Here is a 22,377-nt window from a genome sequence, read left to right as displayed (position 1 = left end):
TCTCACAGGCTGGGGGAGGTTCCCTGCCTAGCTCAGGAGTAATGGATAACCCTGTCGTTCATTCTGCCATGTTTTAACTTCTAGGCTCTCCATGTATATATGGTGCAGTGGGCAAGTCTGAAGAGATTTTTCACTGAAATTCAGATAAAATACATTAATTTACATATCCAGAAAAATCTAAATCTTTTTAATCTTCATTAAACTGTTCTAGGTAACTGAGTCTAATATAAAACCAACTGATTCAAGCCCTTAAAAAAGATCTATAGGGAATTTAAATGTTGCCTAGACTTCTATTTTCAGAGCTTTTTACATTCGCATGTACTGTCTGCCTTAATAAAAGATCCAAACCTCACAGTACCCTATAAATCTTACCTTCCATGCCTAATTTCAAAAGTCAGTCATTTCAAACCAGAGCTCACCTTAACTAACCATTTTCCTTTGCTTGCAGCCAGCCACAAAGAAGTCAGAGACCTCTGCCTCTTTATATTACAAACCCTTCCTTGACTTCCAAATACTGGTTAAAATGCAGGAAGTGCATTCTGGAAGTCCTGAGGAGTTTGGATTGTCCAGCATGGTAATGGACTAGTATTGATTCATCCACAGAGACCAATGGCATATTACTAATTGATTCTCAAGAAATGAGTCAAGAAACTCTTCACTAGAGCTAAAATGAAATTAACCTGTGACCTAATCTGTTCTACACTGCTGAGCTGTTTGATCAAGGATTCCATAAATTGATAACTCAAAATCCTGGCAATGAGGAGGTAATAGAGTACAGTGACCAAGAGCATGAGCTCTAGAGTCAGACCTGGGTTTGAATCCCAGCTCCACCTCTAGCTGTCTTTGGCAAGATAATTTATTCAACATTCAAACCTGTTCCCATGGGGGAATCACAGGATCTATGCCAAAGAACTGTTGTGAAAATCACAGGATATAATCATGTAAAGTGCTTAGCACAATGCTTGAAACCTGCGCACTCAACAAATTTTACCTACTAGTATTGGTAGTAACACCATTAATTGCAAATTCCACTTTGCCTCTTGCTTGCTGTGTGACTTTGGGCAAACAACTTCATCTGAGCCATAGTTTCTTCACTTACAAATATCCTAGCCCCTAAGGTTGGGCTTAGCCTAGTACCTGCGCATAGCACACAATGAATCACAAGCATCATTATACCAGGGCTTAAGGAGCAGGGTACAAGTCACATCTCGAGACAGTGGCATGAACAACTTGGCCTCTCTAGTTCATAATTTACCCAGCCTTTTGTGAGTACTGGCCTGCAGAAGACCTAGAAATCTGATCATCAGGTTCCTTAGGGCTCGCAACAGAAATGCAATTTCTATTTCTTGAGCCTGAGGCCTTTTGGCTTTCTACAGCACACCCCTCTTTCGTAAGCCATGTGGCTAGGCCCTCTCTCACTTGATGTGCATCCAGAAGAACCAGCAGAGGCGTTTAAAGTCAGGGCCAACTCCCCCACTGACCTGTATGTCCCTGCCATTCTGTTACCTTCCCTCTGGCTGGCATAAAAGGAGAGAAAAATCTGTTCCCATCGGGACTATTCCTCCTTTGGAGTATGCTCTAACAGCAAGCCCCATGACTAAGAAAATGAGGTGCTGTGGTCGAAGCCCTTCAGCTGTGAGCACACGCTGTAGGGAACACGAGTATGTGGCAATGGGGTGCTAAAGCCAGGAGCCAGCATGGCCAGAGCTAGTCTTAGGAAGATGCCAGTGTGGGTAATTCAACTGCAGAGCAAAAGCCACAGACTGAACGGTGCTGTACTTCTTCAGCCTCTGACGGGGATGCCAGCCCTTTCCACAAGGAGTCAGCTGGGCAATGTATATTACCTGCTCTCTCCAAACTGGGGCTGGGGCACGGATAGGCGGAGTGGGAGAGTCAGCACTCGGTCAGCTGCAGCAGCTCCCAGCCCTGGCACTGAGTCAGTTCAGAGTCAGGCCAGGGAGGTGGCACTCCAGGACTGGAGTTCTTGAGGGCTCTGGCTGGACTATGTTCATAGAAGTGACTTAGCCGTTCCGGGCCGAAGTGTGCTAGACTTCTCACCGCCTGAGGCTGGCCTCTGGAGAGGGGTCACACTGGTGTTGGGCGTCTCACTGGCCTTGCAGACACCAGGGGAGTGAGGCAGACTGTGTTGTGGTTGCAGAGGCCTCAACTGGTGACTGGGTCCTGGTTTCTGGCCTTCCTGGAGCAACACTGTCCAGTCACTCTGGAGATTTTCTACCCTACGCTATGGTGTTTTGAGGGGCGGCTCCAAACCATCTTCCGAGTCTTACTGCAGTCTCAGCCTCCAGTCTCTTACTGGAGGTAAGAAGGGACAGAAGGGGTAGACATGAGGCTGCAACTACAAGGGAATCCTGTCTTCCTTCTTTAAACTGAAGGTAATCTTTGCCCCATCTACCCCGGTGTGTTGGGGGTAACAATGAGAGTGGCTATATGGAAGGGCTATTTAATTGCTCAACCATGAGGTAGTATTTAATCATTTATGTCCCATTACACCTTGTTATGGTCTTTTTTTTTTTTTTTAAAGATTTTATTTGAGAGAGAGAGCATATGAGAGAGAGAGAGAGCACAAGCAGGGCCGGGGGCAGAGGGAGAAGCAGACTCCCTGCTGAGCAGGGAGCCCGACGCGGGGCTCGATCCCAGGACCCCGGGATCATGACCTGAGCCGAAGGCAGACGCTTAACTGACTGAGCCACCCAGGCGCCCCATACCTTGTTAGGATCTTAATGTCTTGCATAACGTATGCCCTCAAATGATGCCAATGGGAAGGTTTGGGAGTTGTTTGTTGGGGAAGAGAGGTAAACCTTTCGAAGTACATGGAACTCCTAATAGTATATTTGTGTGCCCTTTTCTCCCAACCCCAGTGAAGTCCTCCACACCCCAGATGGAGGCCAGTTCCTGCTAGACTGGGCTAGCCAGTGTGGCAGCAGTCAGTACCCTGACCCTACTACCCAGCCCATTGTATTACTGCTTCCTGGTATCACAGGCAGTAGCCAGGATTCCTAGATCTTCCAACTGGCCAACCAAGCTCTGAGGGATGGTTATAGGTAAGGATGGGCCAAGTCCAGAGGAAGTGGGTCGTGTCTGAAAACTTGTAACAGGGAGGTCAATGAAGACCCTGAGACCTCTGGGGAGAAGGCACTATATGAAGGGCACCTTCTGCCTGGGGTCTTTCTGAAGGCTACCAGAAGGGGAGTGGGGCTTCTAGAGAGGGTATGGCTGAGATGTACCTGTGTGTGCCACAGAGCTGTTGTATTTAATAACCGGGGCTGCCGTGGGGAAGAACTGCTGGTGAGTACCCTCCTTCCTCATCGTAGCCCTTCCCCCGACTCCCTTAAGAGATCCCTGACCCTGGGGTTCTACCTACCTGTCCTCCTTCCATGCTCCTTCCATCTTTCTGCCTTCAGGCCATGGCCTCCCTCCCTGCCCAATGATCTGGTTTGCCTCAGACCCACAGGGCCTTTTCTGCCAACAATACTGAAGATCTGGAGATAGTCGTGAACCACATAAAGCACTGCTACTCCCGAGCTCCACTGCTGGCCGTGGGCATCTCTCTTGGAGGGTAAAGGTTGCCTGGGCTTGACTCACAGGCCCAGTCTTCCTTTGTTTCCTCCTCCATGTCCTCTTCCCCTCTCCTCTGTCCCTGCTCACTAATGCAACCCTTCTTTCGTGGCCCCTGGTCCGTCAGGATATTAGTGCTGAACCACCTAGCACGAACAGGGCAGGCTTCGGGGCTGGTGGCGGCACTGACTCCATCTGCGTGCTGGGATTCCTCTGAGACCACCCGCTCCCTGGAGACCCCACTCAACTCGCTGCTCTTCAATCAGAGCCTCACTGCTGAGCTCTGCCACATTGTGAACCGGTAGGGTCTTGGCAAGTGGGAGGCGGCAGCAGACAGGGAGGGATGGTGGACATACCAGGTTCTCCCAGTGCTCAGGTCAGTTCTTTATCTGGGTTTGCTCACTCATGAGACAGACAGGGTCAGGTCCAGGCAAGGCAAACCTCTATGAGCTCTTTTGCAGAAATAGAAAAGTAATGGAAAAGGTGGTGAATGTAGACTTCGTGCTACAGGTATAGTCTTTCAACCACCAACCCCTGCCCAAAGTTGTTTAATATCTTCTTCTCCCTAGCCTCATCTTAGCCTACCCCACCCTCTACCCCGGGCAGGCCTGCACCATCCGCCAGTTTGATGAGCGCTACACAACTGTGGCCTTCGGATATCAAGACTGTGTTACCTACTACCAAACAGCAAGCCCAAGAACCAAGGTAGATGCCATCCCGACCCCTGTGCTCTGCCTCAACGCAGCTGACGACCCCTTTTCCCCAATCCATGGTGAGCAGCCTGAATCTGGATGCTTTAGAGGCCCCAGGGAAAATGGGCCATGAGGTGCAAGTGGAGCGCGCCTGGGCTCTCAGGAAAGGCCCGGGTTCCTGACCTCCTCTCCAACCCTCCCCAAGCCCTTCCCCTACAGGCTGCCCAACGCTCTGCCCACGTGGCACTGCTCATCACAGCCCAGGGTGGCCACATTGGCTTCCTGGAAGGGCTGTTCCCCTGGCAGCACTGCTACATGACCCGCCTCCTGCATCAGTATGCCAAAGCCGTCTTCCAGCACTCGGCGGAGCTGCTCAACCTCCGTGGTCTCTCTCCTTCCAGGAGAGGCAAGAGCTGACAGGACTACCACCGGGGTCTTAATTCAGTCTTCGCTTATTTATTAAATATCAACTTTTCCCGAAGAACAGTCTGAGGTTCATTTTCCCTTTCCTCAAGGTTAGGGTAGACCATCCAGGAACTTACTGTGTCTGTAGCCAAGCTGGCTTGGAGCTACCAGCTGGACCCAGACACGACAGCTTGGGTTGTCCTTTTGCCCCTTCCTTCCCTAACTGCAAGTCCCAGGCCAGGGCCTGCCCCAGCAAACACGAGGGGCTCATGTGAAGAGCAACTGATGGACAGCAGTACCTCCGGGTTCTTGGGCATCCTCACATATTTCTGGAGAGAGGACAAGCTCAACTCTGGAGCCTCTGTTAGGCAGAGGGAAAGATGCAGGTGGCATGGCCTGGGTTGCAGGTACCGCTGTCCTGGATGGATCCATGAAGAATGAAGGGTTCCCAGGACTCAGAGTCACACAGGGCCATAGCCAAGCTTTCACTGGGCGGGGCAGGCAGTGCCCATCAGTCTCATCAGAAGCAACCCCAACTGTGGACCCAGGTAGGGTGAGCAACGGGGTCCAGGCCTCCACTCTGGTATAGAAGATTGCGGTGTCCACACCCCTGATTCCCCAGGAGCATGAAGGCTAAAGAAAACCTGGGAAGACACCCTGGAGCAGCACGATGGTCATAACAATAAGCCCGACACAGAACAGGAGCAACAACCAGACAGGAACACTCCCTGCACGAGGGTAAGGAAAGAAGTCAGCAGGCAAAGGGATTCACAGCCCTAAGAACAGAACCGTTTAAGAAGGGGGCAGATGGCTACAGATAAGCAGCCCATTCTCCAGAGGGGCAAGTTTATGCTATAGCTAGAGGTAGGTACCCCCCACCCCAATGACTCACTCCGCGAGGGCAGCAGGTGCAGCTGGCAACGACTATCCACAGCCACAGAGAACAGGGCAGTTTCATGGAACCCAAGGAGCTCTGGACCACGACCCTTCTCAGGTAGAAAGGCCACATCCGTCACAACAATGCCATGAGCCTCCTTCACATAGTAGAGGCGCTGGAGACAGAAGAACTAGTGAGGGGAGGCCTAGTTGGAAACATTCCTTCTGGAAAACATGCTCCCTGTCCCCAGACGGCCTTCCCTCTATGGGCTGGGCCAGACTCCTTCCTGCACACTTAGATTGAAGCAGGTCTAGATTCTCCCCCTCGAGAGCCCTCAGGGCTGCGCCCACCTCTACGCCTTACCTGGAGAGAGAAAGCTATGTAGATGGCCACAGAGCCGGTGACCGTGCCCAGGCCTAGGAAGGTACCCGATTCACTGCAACAAACAATGAAGTGTTCACTGTTCTGGAGGCCTGTGCAGCAAAATTCGCTAACAGTGGTCTTCAGAGCGTCAGACCAGACACCTGCCCGAGCTCCCCCAGGCACCCTGCGAGCAGTCAAGCCACCACTGTCTCACACCTGACACTAAGGCAGGAGATGACTTCATGGCCACAGGACTTGGTCCGAAGGGGCAGGAAGGTGGAGCCGTCCCAGGCTGTGAGGTAGCAGGGTGGGGGCTGGCGCAGACGCTTGTGGGGAATCTGCACTGTGAAGAGTCGCAGCCTGGTAGGTTGGTCTGGAACCTGCCCAAACCTGGGGGGGCCAGGCGGAGAGGCTGTTCAGCTCCTGGGGCCTGCCTAGCCCTTCTCAGAGGTCTGTACCCTCCTGTACCCTGGTCAGGCCTGGGGTAATACCCACCAAGGTTGCAATCCTCCCCAGCTTCCCCCCAGTGTTTTCCCACTCCCCCACCACATCTAGGCTGTGCCTCTTTTAGCTACCCTCTGGGGTCTCACACCTGCAGGCCTGGTAGCGGTAAGGCGTGTTAGAAAAGGTGGGTCCATTCTCTTGCCACTGCAGCTGTGTCACCAGCTGATCCTTCTGCCACACGGAGGCCTTAAGGTCCCAGCCCACAGTTACCAACTAGTCAGGAATCAAGATTCCAAGGATGGATAGTTAGGGGATCCACCTACTGGACAAGCAGCATCATCACCTAGTTTCTCCACCCTCTCACTTCCTCACCTTGCCATCAGGCCCCAAAGCCAGGTCCTCAATCTCTCCTTCATGGGCTCTGAACTCCAGAACTTTTTCTAGGCTGGGTACCTGCAGCCAAACCACCAGCATGGTTACCCCAGGTACCTGGCAAGGCGCCACGATCCCCACCCGTCTCTGCCGCTCAGTGCAGGCTTCACTCACAAGTCTCCCAAAACCCATGTTCAGTTTCTCACAATTCTGGCCTTGTTGCTATCGACACTGATCCCCTAATCCCCCAAATCATACCTTCCAGATACGAACGTAGCCATCCGTCCCTCCAGTGGCAAGCAGCGTGTTATCGTGGTTGAAGCATACAACTTTCTGAAACGGATCAGGGCTGAAGTCTGTCTGCACCGCTTGCAAATTCTCTACACTGAGTTCTATCCTCTCCTGGTGGGTTTCAGCTCCAGACTTCTTCTCCACTGGGGCTGCCCCCTTCCTCTGTCGAGGCCCCTGCTCCTTGCAACCTGCAATACAAAGAGCCTGCCAGGTTCCAGGCTTCTACAGTAAGTAGTACTGGTCTCCTCCCTAGTAGTGAACATCCGGCTTCTTCCCTGCTACCACAACCCACACTTCCAGCCCCATTTCTTTAAGAAACCAAAATAAGTGATCTTACTCATTTAACCCTTTCCCCAAAGCGAAAGAGGGAGCTTCTCACCTGCCTTCTCTGCCTTGGTTTTGCCCTTCTGCTGATGGGTCTGGAAGCGCAGGAGCTGACAGTGGGCATCCTGCCCTGCGGCAAGGATGTTACCAGCCAGCGCCAAGTTCATGGTAGCCCGTGTCTCTGTGTCATGGGAGTGTAGCAAAGAGGCACTCAGGCGCCCCTTAATCTGCTCTAGCTGTAGAAAGTGCTGTAGAAGAGAGAACCAGGATGAGCAAGGTTCAGGGGTGCCCAGAGAGCACCTCAAGGGCAAACTTACATCTTACAGTCTAAAGCCCTACCCCTTTGATTACTGCACTTTCTACTTTAAAAGGCTTTTTCCAGCCTGCTTGCTTCTTTCCCTCTCTTGGTTTCTTTCTTTCAACCGCACAAATCTGTACAGCAAGGAGGGTTGGGATTAATACCTCCAGTTTACAAAATAATAGGGTGACCCTCAGAGGAGTGAAGAAACCCAGCCTAAAGGCCAAATGCAGCACTCCTGCCACTGCTCTCCAGCAGTGGGACAAGTCTTTGCGGCCTCCCCAGAAAAGTCCAGGATAAGACCCCTGGGGCTGCTCTTGAGCTCGAGTTGAAGCCTAAGTTCCTGCCTAAGCGGCGCTGTGTATTTTTACTCTACCTTAGGAGTTCCTGGTGAGTAAGTTCTTAGCTGAAATTCGCGCCGGGGCGCCCGAAAAGCCTAGACTTCCCACCGGGGAGAGGTAAGGTCTGAAGCTTGAGATGCGGCCATTCCCAAGATCCCCTACCACCATCACCCCTGGCGTGACCCGGCCCCAGTGGCCCTGAGCTCTCACCACGCCATTCTTTATGCCCGTCTTGGCAGCACCTCCTCCGCCTGCAGCGATGAGCAGCCCCGTACTGGGGTCGACCTGAAGCGCATACAACGGGAACGGGGCCCGGTACAGCTCTGGCGCCCGTCGCCGGCCCATCCTGCTCGCGGCGCGCTTCACTGTACGTACTGCGGCACCTGGGACATGCCCGTCCCGGCCGCTATTTAACTTGGTCCCGTGGCCCCCAGGAGGATTCCCGACTCCTCTGTCACACCCTCCGAGTTGCCAAAACTCTAACCCACAGTTTTGCCAAAACGACACTCAGGGAACCGGACTTCCGCCGCCGGTCTTAACTGGGTCTGGCTGTCACGCAGTGCGCACGCGCACCTAGCCCGCTGCTCTCCTTGCGCAGGCGCAGGACCGCCAATACGCGTCAGCACTAGCGGGCCGGTGAGCCAACACCCCCCTCAGGATTCCGTCCCCCTTGTGACGTCAGCCTCCACCATGTTTGTGCGGGGTCGAAAGGCTTGCCCTTCTTCCAGGGGCTCGGCTTGGTGATTCCGGAGGAGGAGGGGAGCTAATAAAAGTTAAGGGATGCTAGCAAACCTTTAATGAATCTGTGGGGGCTCTTGACTTGCTCAGTTGGTAGAGCATGTGACTCTTGATCTCAGGATTATAAATTTGAGCTTTGAGCCCCAGGTTGGATGTAGAGATGACTTAAAAATCCTTGGTTACGGCTGTCCCCATTTCAGGAGTGATACACAAGCTCAGTCCTTACCTTTTATCTCAGAGAGGGAGTGATTTGTTGCAGGTCACACACCTTGGAAATTCAACATTTGGGAACATGAACTGTGTCTTTTGCCTTTTAATGGAGGCAGAGTGGACTTTAAAATAAAACTGGCTTCAAATCCTCAATCCACCACTTCCTGGTTTTTGTTTTTTGTTTTTTATATTTATTTTGAGAGAGAATGAGAGAGAGCATGAGAGGGGGGAGGGTCAGAGGGGGAAGCAGACTCCCTGCCAAGCAGGGAACCCGATGTGGGACTCGATCCAGGGACTCCAGGACCATGACCTGAGCTGAAGGCAGTCGCTTAACCAGTTGAGCTACCCAGACTCCCCACCACTTCCTGGTTCAAGGAAACCGCTATTTACCTCAACCAAACACCTATCCCCTGTGGCTGGCAGATTTGAGAGTTGGCCATTCTTGTGGCTCTGCACACAACAGCATTCAAGGGTTTGGGAGGGGGCTGCTCCCTGCTGACACCCTCAGAGGGAGGCAGCTTGTCTCCCAGGCAGGGCAGGTCTCTTTTCTGCCTGGCATTTCCATCTTCCTGAAAGGGTGGGTCCCTTGGGTTTCTGATCTTCAACATCAGACTCTTAATGTTTCTCTGCAAGTGAACCCTAGGAATGTCGGTCCCTTCAAGGAGACACCTCTTGCTGCTCCCCCGGCTGCCTAAGTAAGCATTCTTGTTAACCTAAGGTGCACTCAGAGGAAGGAGCCCAGTGGCTTCATCTTTGGGAATGCTGTTGTCTGTCCCACCAGATTGAATTAAATATGTAAAGGGCCCCGCAGAGCTGTCTGCACATCTCAGGTGCTCAAGCCTTATGGACCCCATGCCCTCCTCAGATACATGGCACCTACTCTCTTGGTCACCCTGTTTGACTCTCCGCCTCCCCTTGTTTATTTTTTTTAAAGATTTTGTTTATTTCACAGAGAGAGACAGCGAGAGAGGGAACACAAGCAGGGGGAGTGGGAGAAGAAGAAGCAGGCTTCCCGCTGAGCAGGGAGCCTGATGTCGGGCTCCATCCCAGGACCCTGGGATCATGACCTGAGCCGAAGGCAGACGCTCAACAACTGAGCCACCCAGGTGCCCCCTCCGCCTCCCCTTGTTTAGTTGTGGTCCCCAGTAGGTTCAGCTACCCACTATGTCTGCTCAGCAGGACACCGATGTTTGTTGCAAGCTTTCCTTTCCTTTAGTGCCCACAGTTCTTGGTCATGCCACTTTAAAGAATGAAGAGGTAGACCAGACGACGAGTGGTGGGCAGCAAAGTTTAACAGAGCTCCTGAGAGGGAGGGGACCCAATTTGGCGGTTAAACCTAGGGGTTTTTATGGGTGATTTGGTGGAGCTGTTTTAATCTGATTAACCCTCCATGGGACTGTCACCCAATCAGGTTTTTTGTCCACACGCTCATCTACCTATCAGGTAATTGTTCACGTGGGAAAGGGTGGAGGGCTCCTTCCAGGGTGGTGTTTCATAGTAGCCTTCAGGGATCAAGAGGGCGGGGCTGCCACTGCCTTAAGGCATATGCTGGCCAGCCACAGGCCACTAGATCAAGCTCTTAGCTTAAATATCCCACTGGCTGTTGGCCTGCCCCCTCTCCCCCCGGGGCCTGGGTTAGGACACCCAAGGCCATTCCCTTCCTTTCTAAAGTTGTAAATCCTCCCAGTTGGAAGACTTTTTTTTTTTTTTTTTTAAAGATTTTTTATTTATTTATTTGAGACAGAGAGAATGAGATACAGAAAGCATGAGAGGGAGGAGGGTCAGAGGGAGAAGCAGACTCCCTGCCGAGCAGAGAGCCCGATGCGGAACTCGATCCCAGGACTCCAGGATCATGACCTGAGCCGAAGGCAGTCGCTTAACCAACTGAGCCACCCAGGCGCCCCCCCAGTTGGAAGACTTAAAGCTGGGGCACTGAGTAAAGCCTAGAATAACAGAATGGGGACTTTTTCCTTTTAAGGGTGGTTTCCTCTTAGGACGGACGGGGATGGGGGGCGCTTACCCCTGCCTGCCTGCCTTCCGACTATCCTCCATCAATGTGGGAAATGAAGGCAAAAGAAAAATTAGATTTCTTTATAACTTAACAGCCCACTGACAAGTCCTTGAGACAGGCGAGGCGGTGACCTTCCCCTAGAAACTCCACTGCCTCAATGTTAATACTTCGCTAGAGGCAAAAGGCAACCTTAGCTTAACATTATCCCAACTTGCAGGATCCTGGAAGTCTCCTTTAACAAATAAAAATTCCTTTGAAAACTTCCTTTATCTCTAACCCCAAGATATATGTTAGCGATCATCCTCCAAGCATATGGCCCACTGATAAACATCTGAAGGGTCTCATGACTAACATTTTATTAGACAGTAATAAATGACCTTTTCCTAACAATAGCTAGCCCCCTCAAGGTCCTGGAAACCTTGCTTCCAAAATTCCTTAGAGACTTACGCTATCCCTAACCCCCTCCCAACTTGAAAGTATATAATCAGCCACTCCTCACAACTCCAGGGCAGCTCCTTCTGCCCACAGGTCCTGTCCCTGTGCTTTAATAAAACCACCTTTTTGCACCAAAGGTGTCTCAAGACCTCTTTCTTGACTGTTCACTCCAAACCCCAACATTTCCACATCAGACACTTAACACAAGTTTTGCAGGGTCGGGCTTTATTGATACACTATAGGCTGAATGGGGTCTAAGGTGCCCTTCATCTTCTTCAGCCAGGAGAGAGCAGACTCCATAAGGGGCTCCCAGGGTTCAAGGCTGGAGAACACACCTGACCTCCTGCCAGCCAGCCCTTCAGGGTGTCTCGGGGACTCCGCAAGATCGGGGGCCTGGTAGGGGCAGCGGGGCTCGGAGGAGGTGCTCCAGAGAGCCTCCTTGGCTCTGGAACTAGGGTGGTGACTTTCGGAGAATGGGCTCTGGAGAGGCAGGCCCCTTGGACGCAGAGAAAGGCCTGGGTTTCAGGGAGACAGTGGCTTGTTTGGGTGCCTGAGGTAGAGGCCCTGAAAAGCACATAGAGTTTGGTGACTGGAGGCCTGTAGATCTGAGACTCGCGGCCTGGGAGGGTGTGCCGCGGGCTGGATGGGTCCACGCCTGAGCCACTGCTGCCTGAGCTGCTGGAGCCTGGGATGCCCGGGTTTGATATCCATGGGCCTGAACAGCCTTGCCCTGAGGCCCTGCTTCCTCTGGCTTTCTTTCTGGCAAGAGATGCAAGGCCCTGGCCTGGCCCCGAGGCAGGCGGAGGCCAAAGCCAATGCCTATGCGGAGTGGTCCGGATTCCTGGCCCTGTGCACAGGGCAGTAGCTGGGGGAAGGCAAGCAGCCGGGGTCCAGTCCTGTACCTGGGGATGGGGCAAGAGGGGCTGCGGGGCTTGAGGCACACCAGGCATATGGGATATTCTACAACGGGGGCCTGGCCGGTCCTGCCTAGCCACAGGCGCTGCAAAAGCAGTAACCGCAGGTCGTGTGCGATGCGCCGGTGCCCCAGATGGACCACCAGGGCCTGGGCCAGGGCTCCTGGGTCCCGGAACTCCGCAGGGTCCCTCTCGCTTGCCACGCATTCTCCCACTGCCCCAGGGGAGCCGGTGTCCCCGTAGTGATGCCAGGGCCATGTCTGCCTGTTTGAGTGGACCCCACCAGAAGGTAGGCTGGGGGTCGGGGAAGTGACGGTGGAGCTAGGGCAGTCTCCTGGGGGGGAAGGAGACTGGCAATGAGAGTGGGGGAGAGAGGTGTTCTGTAGCTGAGAGGGAGAGGAGGAATGCGTGTGAGTAGGGGAGGGGTATGGCCGGTGGGAGGGAGAGGAAGAGGGGGGGTGGGAAAGAGAGAAGTAATTCTGATGAAAGAAACTGGGGGAGCTTGGGAGAGAGGAAGAATAAGGGTGTAGGATAAAGTCAGAATTTGAGTCAGAAGAGTAGAAATGGGAGCCTAGAGAGTGGGACCGTGGCGGAGGGGAGCAAGGAGAGTGGGAGAGAGGGGGTGGTCGCTGGGGAGGCAGAGGCTGTAGGTTGCTGGATGAGGAGTCCACAAGTTGTGAGGGGCCCAGAGGGGGGCGCCCAGGGGGCGCTGCGTTCTGTAGCAGCACCTGGTCCTTGTTTTGAGGCAACATTGCCTTGAATTCAGAAGGGACTGGGGCCTCAAGACCAGAGACGAGAGACCTGGCAGAATCAGGACCAGTATCTCGGAGGCCAGACCTGGCTGAGAAATCAGGGCCTTCTGTGCGCACGTGTGGCTCCAGCCCAGGGTTGGTGCAGCTGTTGATGCCAGGACAAGGAGCCACCCAGGCCTGTAACACTAGGCTCTCTGAGTGTCTGGGTGGGAGCTTGGGTCTAAACTTGGCCTCTCACTTTGCAGTCAGCCATTGATGAGGGATGTATAGGGATGGAGAATCAGAGCTGCCTCTTGGGAGCTGAGGGACAGCATCAATCATCTGGGTGGGCTAGGGAGTAAGACACAGCCCATAGGACCTGTAGAGGAAGGAACAGAATCGGAGATATTGGGAGAATTGGTCCACTTCTGGCTCTGAAGACTGATTTACCAAGACCCTAAATCCTTGCACCTTTGGGATCAGAAGAGCTGGCAAAATGCTCCAGGGAAGGTGAGAGATGAGGAGAAGAATGGCGGGGCGGGGGGGGGGGGGCAGGTAGAACGGAGGTGGAGGAGGGGGCTTGAGGATGGCCGCTGAGGTGGGACTAGAAATTGTGTTCTGGTGCTGTGAGCTCTTACCAGTGAGGGTTCCTCTGAGCTGTGAGCTGTGTTTCACAAGGCACTTTAGCAGTGAGGAACCTGGGAGAGAGAGGGACAGTCACAAAATGGTGGCCACACCCCCTCTGTCCCCAGCATCTGTCACCCTAAACTCACTCTGACCCAGATTTCTGTCCGAACCTTGCCCTCGGTGGTCCTCCAGCCAGGAGGAGGTCTTCTGTTACAGATTTTTGCTCCCCTAAACCTGAGTCAGGGATTCTGCAAGCATCCTGGTTTCCTGCCCGTCCGGTTTGCCTGACTCCTTGTCCTCTGCCTCGGCCGGGCCCTCAGCACGCCCAGCAGTGGGAGCAGCACCACCAGCAGCCGTGGGGCCAGCTGGTGAAAAGTTCTGGGAGACTGAACTTTGTCTAAGAGGCGGCGTTGCTGCCCCCCTCGGGAGCTATGAGCCCCATTCCCTGGGGGGCAGCTCTGCCTGGCATCTCCTGCCTATGTCACAAAGGTCAGGTGCTGACATAACACACTCTCCTCAAGGCTCTAGGACCTTCCTTCAGAGATCATCCAAAGGCTGGCCCTTGACAAAACTAAAGCAGACAGGGTGCTTGGGTGGCTCAGTCGTTAAGCGTCTGCCTTCGGCTCAGGTCATGATCCCAGGGTCCTGGGACCGAGCCCTGCATCGGGCTCCCTGCTTGGCGGGGAGTCCGGTTCTCCCTCTCCCTCTGCCCCTCCCTGCTGTGTTCCCTCTCTCGCTGTGTCTCTCTCTGTCGAATAAATAAATAAAATCTTTAAAAGAAAAAACAAAACTAAAGCAGACAAAATTCTTTGGGGGCACTCGGTCTCCCCGTCAGGACCTAACCTCCCCCCTCCTCTCTGCCCATATTTTTCACAGTTCCCACTGCCTCCTACATCTGGGGTTCTCTCCAAAGGCCTCTCTCAGCTGGGCTTTCTCTTCAAAGCCCTGTTTAAGAAAACATCTTTCTGAGCAGTGGCTCATGCTCTATACCATTTCCGCCCTTGGGATATACTTCTATGTTTTAATAACTATTTTCTCAACAGCTTTAGTGAGTATAACTCACACATCATAAACTCCACCCATTTAAAGTGTGCAATTCACTGTTTTCTAGTTTACTCACAGGTTACGCAACTATCACATATCTAAGCATGTTCTTCCTTTGGCTGGTATCTATATCTAGATAGATAAATGATAGTTACAGATATATCCTATTGGTGTCTTTCCAAAAAAGTATCTGTTTCATTTAAGTCATCTATTCTTATTGACATACAGTTGTGTATATTTATGTATAGCGATAGATAGCTAGATAGACAGGTAAGAGATTTATTATAAGGAATCGGCTCATGTATCTATGGAGGCTGAGAAGTCCGAAGGTCTGCAGTCAGCAAGCTAGATACCAGGAGAGGTAATGGCATAGTTCCGGCCCAAGTCCAAAGGCCTGAAAACCAGGAGAGCTGATGGTGTCAGTTCCAGTCCAAATCTGAGTCCAAAGGCAAGAGAAAACTGATGCCCCAGCTTGAAGATAACCAGGCAGCAAGAGTGAATTCTCCCTTACTCTGCCTTTGTTGTTCTATTCAGACCTGCAATGACTGGATGAGGCTCACCCACAATAGGGAGTCAAGTTGCTTCACTCAGTTTACCAATTCAAACATTAATCTCATCCAGAAACACCCTCACAGACACACGCAAAATAATCTTTAACTAAATATATGGGCACCCCATGGCCCAGTCAAATTAACACGTAAAATTAACCATCACAATATGTGACTGAAAGATGAGATGCCCTTCCAAGGAGCTATGATGCCTATATTAAAGAAGGCTGTGCCCATATCAATATTTCTAAATGTCAGGGTGCCTGGGTGGCTCAGTCTGTTAACTGTCTGCCTTTGGCTCAGGTCATGATCCCAGGGTCCTGGGATCAAGCCCTGCGTCGGGCTCCCTGCTCAACGAGGAGCCTGCTTCTCCCTTTGCCTCTCCCCCCCACCCCCACCCCCGCTCGAGCTCTCTCTCTTTCAAATAAATAAAATTCTTAAAAAATATATATTTCTAATTGTCTTTTTTTTTTTTTTTTAGGTGCCCTGGAGGTTTATTGAGTCCGGACAAGTCATAATAAATTTAGGAATGAGTAGGAGTCACAGCTTGTATAAAGTGAGAGATGGGCACTTATGAAAAGGTGGGTGGTGGGAAAGGAAAACCAGGCAAAATCTCGGGCACATCAGTTTTAGAGAGGAGGAAATAGGTAAGTTGAGATCCAGCCTTAGGGACTGAGGGACTTCCTGGGACATGAGACTTTTAGTGCTAAAACCAAGACAGTTCTGGATAAACTGGGACAACTGGTCACCCTAGAACTTGGGTCCTCTTGGAAAATATTCATGTTCCCCTAGGGGTATGAGGACCCCAAATTGAAGATGGATGTTCAAACAAAAATTTCTATAATAACTTCAATTTGCACTAACCAATCTCTCCCTTAGTTTGTGTTAATTACTCTATGCTTAGTAAAATTTTATTGACCAAGTGAGTAGAGGTTCTCTAAGCACTTGGAGTCCAAGTTGGAAATGTGATATTGTAATGAATTTGTTTGAGTTTGCTAGTTGTTTCCTGTTATAGATATTATCTACCACACACTCTTTCCACCCTCCACTTCCCCAATCCTAGGCAAGAACACTGTGTTTTATTTCTTTCAAATGCTATATAGCATACTCTTTCCAGAAATCTGTACATGTTTCTTAAGAGGATAGATGAATGAATGGGTAAATTGAAAATTACTTAAGAAAATTTAACCTTGGCAATTTTTTCTTTTCTTTTCTGTTTGAGCTGTACATATGACACAGTAGGAAGGGGCTGTTTGCAGAACTACCTTGAGTATTCATGGAGAAATCATAATTATAAGAGAGGTGTCAGATAACTGCAGATCGGTAAATATTAAAAAAGGGGGGAAAAGACAAATTCTAGGATCTCAAATCAGTTTCTAGTTGTTTGCTAGGAAAATTTTCAACTGGATTATTAAATAGAATGTATGTAACCTCTTAGAAAAGAAACTGATGATCACAAAGGCCAGAGTTGGTTCAAGTAAAGTAAATTATAAAGTACTTGGTTCAAGTAAAGTAAGGGCCATCTGGAAGTGGCATGTTTGCTATGTCATTGGGGAAAACAATTATATCTGGACTTTTACTTTCCAGGATGAGAAATGTGCTCTTGACCATGCCAACTAAAACACAACAGCCTAAAGTAAGTGCCAGAATGCCAATTTTAAAAAAGTAGCTCACACAAATGGAAAATAATTCACATATTCTCTCTCTATAGTCTAGGTATTCGAGAAGACAAAATGTGATCAGAATCCACATCATTGATTTACTATGAGAAATCAGAGTTGCGGGGACTGACTTATTGCTTTCAATATCATCAGTATTCTAAAATCATGGAGCTAGACCTGCCTGGGAGTCAGAAAGATGTTTGATGCTTGGTCTCAGAAGAAGGGAAGTTGAGTAAATTAATGAATTAATTGCCTAATGGCACCAAGCTAAGAGAGTTAGTTTCATTCACATCAATAGAAATACTCAAATAATGTTGAGAGCAAAGTTCTACCTTTTCTGTACAGTGCTGGGATGAGTATGCCTGGATTTGCCTCTCCAACCCTTCTTTTCTTTCTTTTTTTTTAATTCATTTTAGACAGAGAGATACAGAGAGAGCGAGCGCATGAAGAGGGGGAGAGACAGAGTGAGAGGGAGAAGCAGGCTTCCCGCTGAGCCAGGACCCTGGGATCATGACCTGAGCCGAAGGCAGATGCTTAACCATCTGAGCCACCCAGGTGCCCTATGACCCTTCTTTTCTTACTCTTCCAAAGTGGATTGACACATTCTCTCAAACTAGCTACCAAAGAGACTTGCTAGATGGGAATTGAAATCTACGTACCTGTGCTCTGACCCATGGTGAGTTGCTTTTGCAGTTCAGCAATGCAATGTACCTTATACCCAAGTGCTTGTAGGAACTAAATATAGTCCTTAAGTACTTACCCATATGTATTTTCCCACATTGCTTTTATTTCCTACTTTGTAAATGAGTTTTATAATTTGGGAATTGTAATAATCCCTATGTATTTTTTTTTTAAGTTTATTTATTTGGGGTGCCTGAGTGGCTCAGCCAGTTGAGTGTCGGATTCTTGATTTCAGCTCTGGTCCTCATCTCAGGGTCGGGGGATCCGGCTCCGCACTCAGCGTGGAGTCTGTTGGAGATTCTCTCTCTCTCTCTCTCCCCCTCTCCCTCTGCCCCTCCTCTGCTCTCTCTCTCTATTAAATAAATAAAATCTTAAAAAATTAAAAAATAAAAGTTTATTTATTTAAGTAATCTCTACACCCAACATGGGGCTCAAACTCATGACATGGAGATCAAGAGCTGCATGCTCTTCTGACTGAGCCAGCCAGGTGCCCCTCCCTATATATTTTGATTTCATCAAGGCTTTGACTAAATATGATGGTGGAAAATGTGAGCCAGCCAGTTGAACCACTATTGCTTTTTTTGCCTTTCATCTCTTATTGTTCTTTGAGGTATACAAATAATATACAAATTCTACAAATAGGGGCACCTGGGTGGTTGTAGGTTAAGCATCTGCCTTCAGCTTGAGTCATGATCCTGGGGTCCTGGAATCAAGCCCTGCATCAGGTTCCCTGCTCACCTGGGGTCTGCTTGTCCCTCTTCCTCTGCACCAACCCCCCGCCCCGCTTGTGCTCTCTCTTGCTCTCTTGCGTGTGCTCTCTCTTTCAAATAAATAAATAAAATCTTTATTTAAAAATCCAAACAAGGGGTGCCTGGGTGGCTCAGTCGTTAAGCGTCTGCCTTCGGCTCTGGTCATGATCCCAGGGTCCTGGGACTGAGCCCTGCGTCGGGCTCCCTGCTCCGCGGGAAGCCTGCTTCTCTCTCTCCCACTCCCCCTGCTTGTGTTCCCCCTCTCACTGTCTCTCTCTGTCAAATAAATAAATAAATAAAAATCTTTAAAGAAATAAGTAAATAAAAATCCGAACAATACAGAAGTATACAGGTAAAATTTAAAAATTAGCCTTGACAGTCTTCCTATTTTTACTCTCTCCGGGGATATTCACTGTTTGTCCTATATTTTGGATATATCTAGTATCTTGAGTTTATTAGCTATCATTCAGTATCTTGGCTTAGGTATCTCTATGTAATCTATCAGTTACTAAAAGGGGTACGTAAAGATCAACTCTAATTGATTCATCTATTCCTGCATTTCTGTCAGTTGTCACTTGATTATTTTGGGGGCTGTTACTAGATACAAGAATATGCTTATGATGATTGTCTTCTTGTTCCATTGTTCCTCTTATCATTTAGCAAAACACAATAAACTTTAAGATAAACCAACCAAGCTGTCTTCTCAAGAAGCTGGAAAAAATGAACACTAGGGGAAAAGTGAAGAAATGAGAAGGAAGAAAACAAAAATGAGAAGACTAAAAATAAATGAAATTGACACTTAAAAATACTATACCGTCACATGCATTAGGATGGCAATTACAAAACAGAGACGAGAAAATAACAAGTGTTGGCAAGGATGTGGAGAAACTGGAACCCCTGTGCACCACTGGTGGGAACATAAAATGGTATAGCTACTATGGAAAACAGCACAACAGTTCCTAGAAAAATTAAAAATAAAATTACCACACGATGCAGCAATTCCACTTCTGGGTATGTACCCAAAAGAGATACTGGTACACCCATGTTCACAGCAGCATTATTCACAGTAGCTAAAAGGTAGGAACAACCCAAAATGTCCATTGACCGATGATTTGATAAACAAGATGTAGGGGGTGCCTGGGTGGCTCAGTCTGTTAAGCAGCTGCCTTCGGCTCATGTGGTGATCCCGGGGTCCTGGGATGGAGCCCCGTATCGGGCTCCCTGCTCAGCGGGGAGCCTACTTCTCCCTCTCCCTCTACTGCTCCCCCTGCTTGTGCTCTCTCTCTCCCTGTCTCTGACAATAAATAATCTTTAAACAAAATGTGTATCTACAAAGGAGTATTATTCAGCCTTAAAGAGGAAGGAAATTCTGACACATGCTGCAACATGGATGAACCTTGTGGATGCTCTAAGTGAAATAAACCAGACACAAAAGGACAAATACTGTAAGATTCTACTCATATGAGATGCTTAGAATAGTCAAATTCACAGACACAGAAAGTTCAATGGTGGTTGCCAGGTGTGGGATGGGGTAGGGAGAATGGGAAGTTATTGTTTATTGAGTATAGAATTTCAATTCTGTGGCATCTGCCCTCGGCTCAGGATCCCCGGGGTCCTGGGATCGAGCCCCACATCGGTTCCCTGCTCAGCGGGGAGTCTACTTCTCTCTCTGCCTCTCCCCTCCACCACTCATGCTCTCTCACTCTCTCTAATATAAATAAATAACTAAATCTAAAAAAAAATTTCAATTTTGCAAGGTGACAAATGTTCTGTGAATGGATGACAGTCATGTTTGCACAACAGTGTAAATGTACTAAACGGCACTGAACTGTATACTTAAAATTGTTAAAATGGTACATTTTATGTTATGTCACAATTTTTTATAAATAATTTTTTTAAATATATAGAGTATTAAAAAAAGAAAGTCTGGTCCTTGAAAAGATAGATAAGCTAAGCATACTTCTGGTAACACTTATTAAGAACAAAAAGAGAGTTAGGTGCAAATAAAACACAGAACAAAAAAAAAGAGAGAGAGAGAAAGTATCTAGAGACAATGGAAATTTAAAAATAAGAAAAGAGGGCTCCCAGGGCGCCTGGGTGACTCAGTCGCTAAGTGTCTGCCTTCGGCTCAGGTCATGATCCCGGGGCCTGGGATTGAGCCCCACATCGGGCTCCCTGCTCAGCAGGAAGCCTGCTTCTCCCTCTCCCACTCCCCCTGCTGGTGTTCCCTCTCTTACTGTCTCTCTCTGTCAAATAAATAAAATCTTTAAGAAAGAAAAGGGGGCTCCCATAGCAGTAGTGAAACTTCTAGGGCACCTCTATAACACTCGAGGTACTAGGAGAAGTATGAGTGACTGTTCTAGAAGGGGAGGAGGAAGGCTGCTCTTGTCCCCTCCCACTGGCCCCACTGCCTAGCAGAAGGATCCTGAGCTTGCCAAGCACTTCTTTTTCAAAGGGACAATCAGTATCCAAGAAGTCATTGTTCCAAGTGTAATTAACAGCTCTTGAGAGATGGGGCTCACGTTCCGAGGGGAAGATGATCTTACTCTACATCCACTTTCTCTCTATAACTTCGTGAGAGCCAATCCCACCCAAATGGGAAGGCGTCTGGGCTTCTGCCGTAGCCTGTGACGGTGGGGGCTGATGGCGCTGTGCTGAAACAAAACCCAGGAAGAAGAGAACCTGTCATCAGCACTAGAGGCCAAAGGAGAAGCCATGAGGCCCAACTTCCATGAGCTGGACTAGTTCCCAGTACTGTGCCTGTGTCCGATCCAAGAACTAGAGATCCCAGACCAACTTCAAAAGCCAGTACATGATAGAGAAGCTGAGCCTTCACCCATCTGCTGCCTGTGTGCTCCATGAAGCCCACTCAGACCACGGTGGCAGAACCTGCCCTGTTATATCCATGGCCCGGCCACTGAAGATGAAGCATAAGGTGGCGACAAAGTTCCATTTCACAGAGCCGCCCACATACATGCATCCAGGTGGTACCGTGCCACAGAGGAAGCCAGGCACAGCATGGACCTGAGCCGTGCCCTGGAGACGAGTTTCACCATGCAGAACCCAGCTGCCTTGAAGATCAGCTTGAAGATGACGGAGTGCTAGAAATGGTCTCTGCACCTTCTGGCCGGGAAGCGCCCCTCCTTGTACATCAGTCTCACTCTCTCCTAGTTCACCACTTGGGGCTTTGTGGACACTGTTTTTTGCTGTGTAAATTTTCCTTTATATACCAACATCCCTGCTGTGGACGCAACATGGAGGTGATAGCCTGAGAGTCCCAGGTTCATCTGACCATGACCTTGAGGTCCTTCTGAGGACTGAGCCTTCAGGTGGAGGAGCTCCCTGAGGGTGTCCAGGTCATCTAACTCTGAAAAGACACTTGGCACAAGAAGATCTCTTTCCACATGGCCTCGAGCTTTAATACCTTCTTCCTTCCTACTCCGTGTCCTGCCAACACTCAGAAAATTTGGAGTCAGATCTCCCTCCTTCTCTGATAGGTAAGTTCCTACAGAAGGAAAGAGATGATACCCGTTTACCATCTGGCAAGGGTTTCCGTGGATTCTCCTCTACGTTTGACTTTGGCACCGACCTGATTAAATTTCAGATGGAAGTTTCTGGGAGAGGTCTGCCTTAGCAACAACTTAATGACTTCTAAGAAAGAATATTGAACTGAAAGCCCAGGAATACCCACCATTCATTCCATGGGCTACTCCTCATCTCACAGATGGTTAGAATGCAAGAAACTCTGGACTGCCCAGTGAGTTCCCTAGAGTTTTCTGTGGGTAGCTTTTTGAACCTGGTCTGAAGATCTTGGGATGGGAGCCCCTGCTGATGTTTTGGCTCATCACCGAAAGGCTGGCATCTAATACCATCAGGGTAGCTACATATATATGGGAGGACAAAAGACAGTTCTGTTTCGTCTGAAAAACATGTTTTTGCTCTATCCTTCAAAATGCCATTCTTCTGTCCTGAGGTCCTGATGCGCAGTTCTCTCAAGATTAGAATGATGTCTGCCCCTGAAGGGGCTGTACTTTCCATAGACATG

At 49.6% G+C, this 22,377-nt stretch overlaps 3 protein-coding genes across 5 annotated transcripts in view; 1 reads left to right on the top strand and 2 right to left on the bottom strand.

Moving 5' to 3' along the window:
• ABHD1 (abhydrolase domain containing 1) overlaps positions 1–4,685 on the top strand; it is a 5,240-nt gene extending 555 nt beyond the window's left edge. The window contains 8 exon segments of the mRNA XM_006743175.2: positions 2,159–2,319; positions 2,880–3,062; positions 3,261–3,306; positions 3,465–3,577; positions 3,704–3,877; positions 4,038–4,086; positions 4,183–4,348; positions 4,474–4,685. Coding sequence (XP_006743238.2) covers positions 2,159–2,319; positions 2,880–3,062; positions 3,261–3,306; positions 3,465–3,577; positions 3,704–3,877; positions 4,038–4,086; positions 4,183–4,348; positions 4,474–4,685 — 1,104 coding nt within the window.
• LOC102742420 (guanine nucleotide-exchange factor SEC12) overlaps positions 1–8,547 on the bottom strand; it is a 26,228-nt gene extending 17,681 nt beyond the window's left edge. The window contains exons 1-9 of one of the 3 annotated variants that reach the window (XM_006743174.3): positions 8,194–8,544; positions 7,400–7,592; positions 6,988–7,208; positions 6,730–6,810; positions 6,506–6,630; positions 6,130–6,303; positions 5,914–5,986; positions 5,566–5,725; positions 4,705–5,401 (exon numbers count right to left, since the gene is read on the bottom strand). In XM_006743174.3, the coding sequence (XP_006743237.1) occupies positions 5,307–5,401; positions 5,566–5,725; positions 5,914–5,986; positions 6,130–6,303; positions 6,506–6,630; positions 6,730–6,810; positions 6,988–7,208; positions 7,400–7,592; positions 8,194–8,328 (1,257 nt within the window). In that variant the 5' untranslated portion in view covers positions 8,329–8,544 and the 3' untranslated portion in view covers positions 4,705–5,306. Of the gene's footprint in view, positions 1–4,704; positions 5,402–5,565; positions 5,726–5,913; positions 5,987–6,129; positions 6,304–6,505; positions 6,631–6,729; positions 6,811–6,987; positions 7,209–7,399; positions 7,593–8,193 lie in introns of those variants that run through there. The other 2 variants (XM_081797061.1, XM_031039026.2) reach the window with 2 other exon arrangements.
• Positions 8,548–11,599: 3,052 nt separating this feature from the next.
• PRR30 (proline rich 30) lies at positions 11,600–14,251 on the bottom strand. Its single transcript, XM_006743179.2, has 2 exons — positions 13,661–14,251; positions 11,600–13,401 (listed from the first exon to the last, which is right to left on the bottom strand). The coding sequence occupies exon 2, from the start codon at positions 13,041–13,043 to the stop codon at positions 11,829–11,831; it is 1,215 nt and encodes a 404-aa protein (XP_006743242.2). The 5' UTR covers positions 13,044–13,401; positions 13,661–14,251; the 3' UTR covers positions 11,600–11,828.
• Positions 14,252–22,377: the final 8,126 nt, after the last annotated feature.

This window comes from Leptonychotes weddellii, chromosome 10 (genome assembly GCF_054177405.1).
Source record: "Leptonychotes weddellii isolate Sample4059 chromosome 10, ASM5417740v2, whole genome shotgun sequence".
Classification (NCBI taxonomy): domain Eukaryota; kingdom Metazoa; phylum Chordata; class Mammalia; order Carnivora; family Phocidae; genus Leptonychotes; species Leptonychotes weddellii.
This window is presented reverse-complemented; position numbering and strand designations above follow the sequence as displayed.

Bases quoted from the DNA above. Each gene is read 5' to 3' on its own strand.
- PRR30 (XM_006743179.2), bottom strand. From the start codon at position 13,043: ATGTTGCCTCAAAACAAGGACCAGGTGCTGCTACAGAACGCAGCGCCC.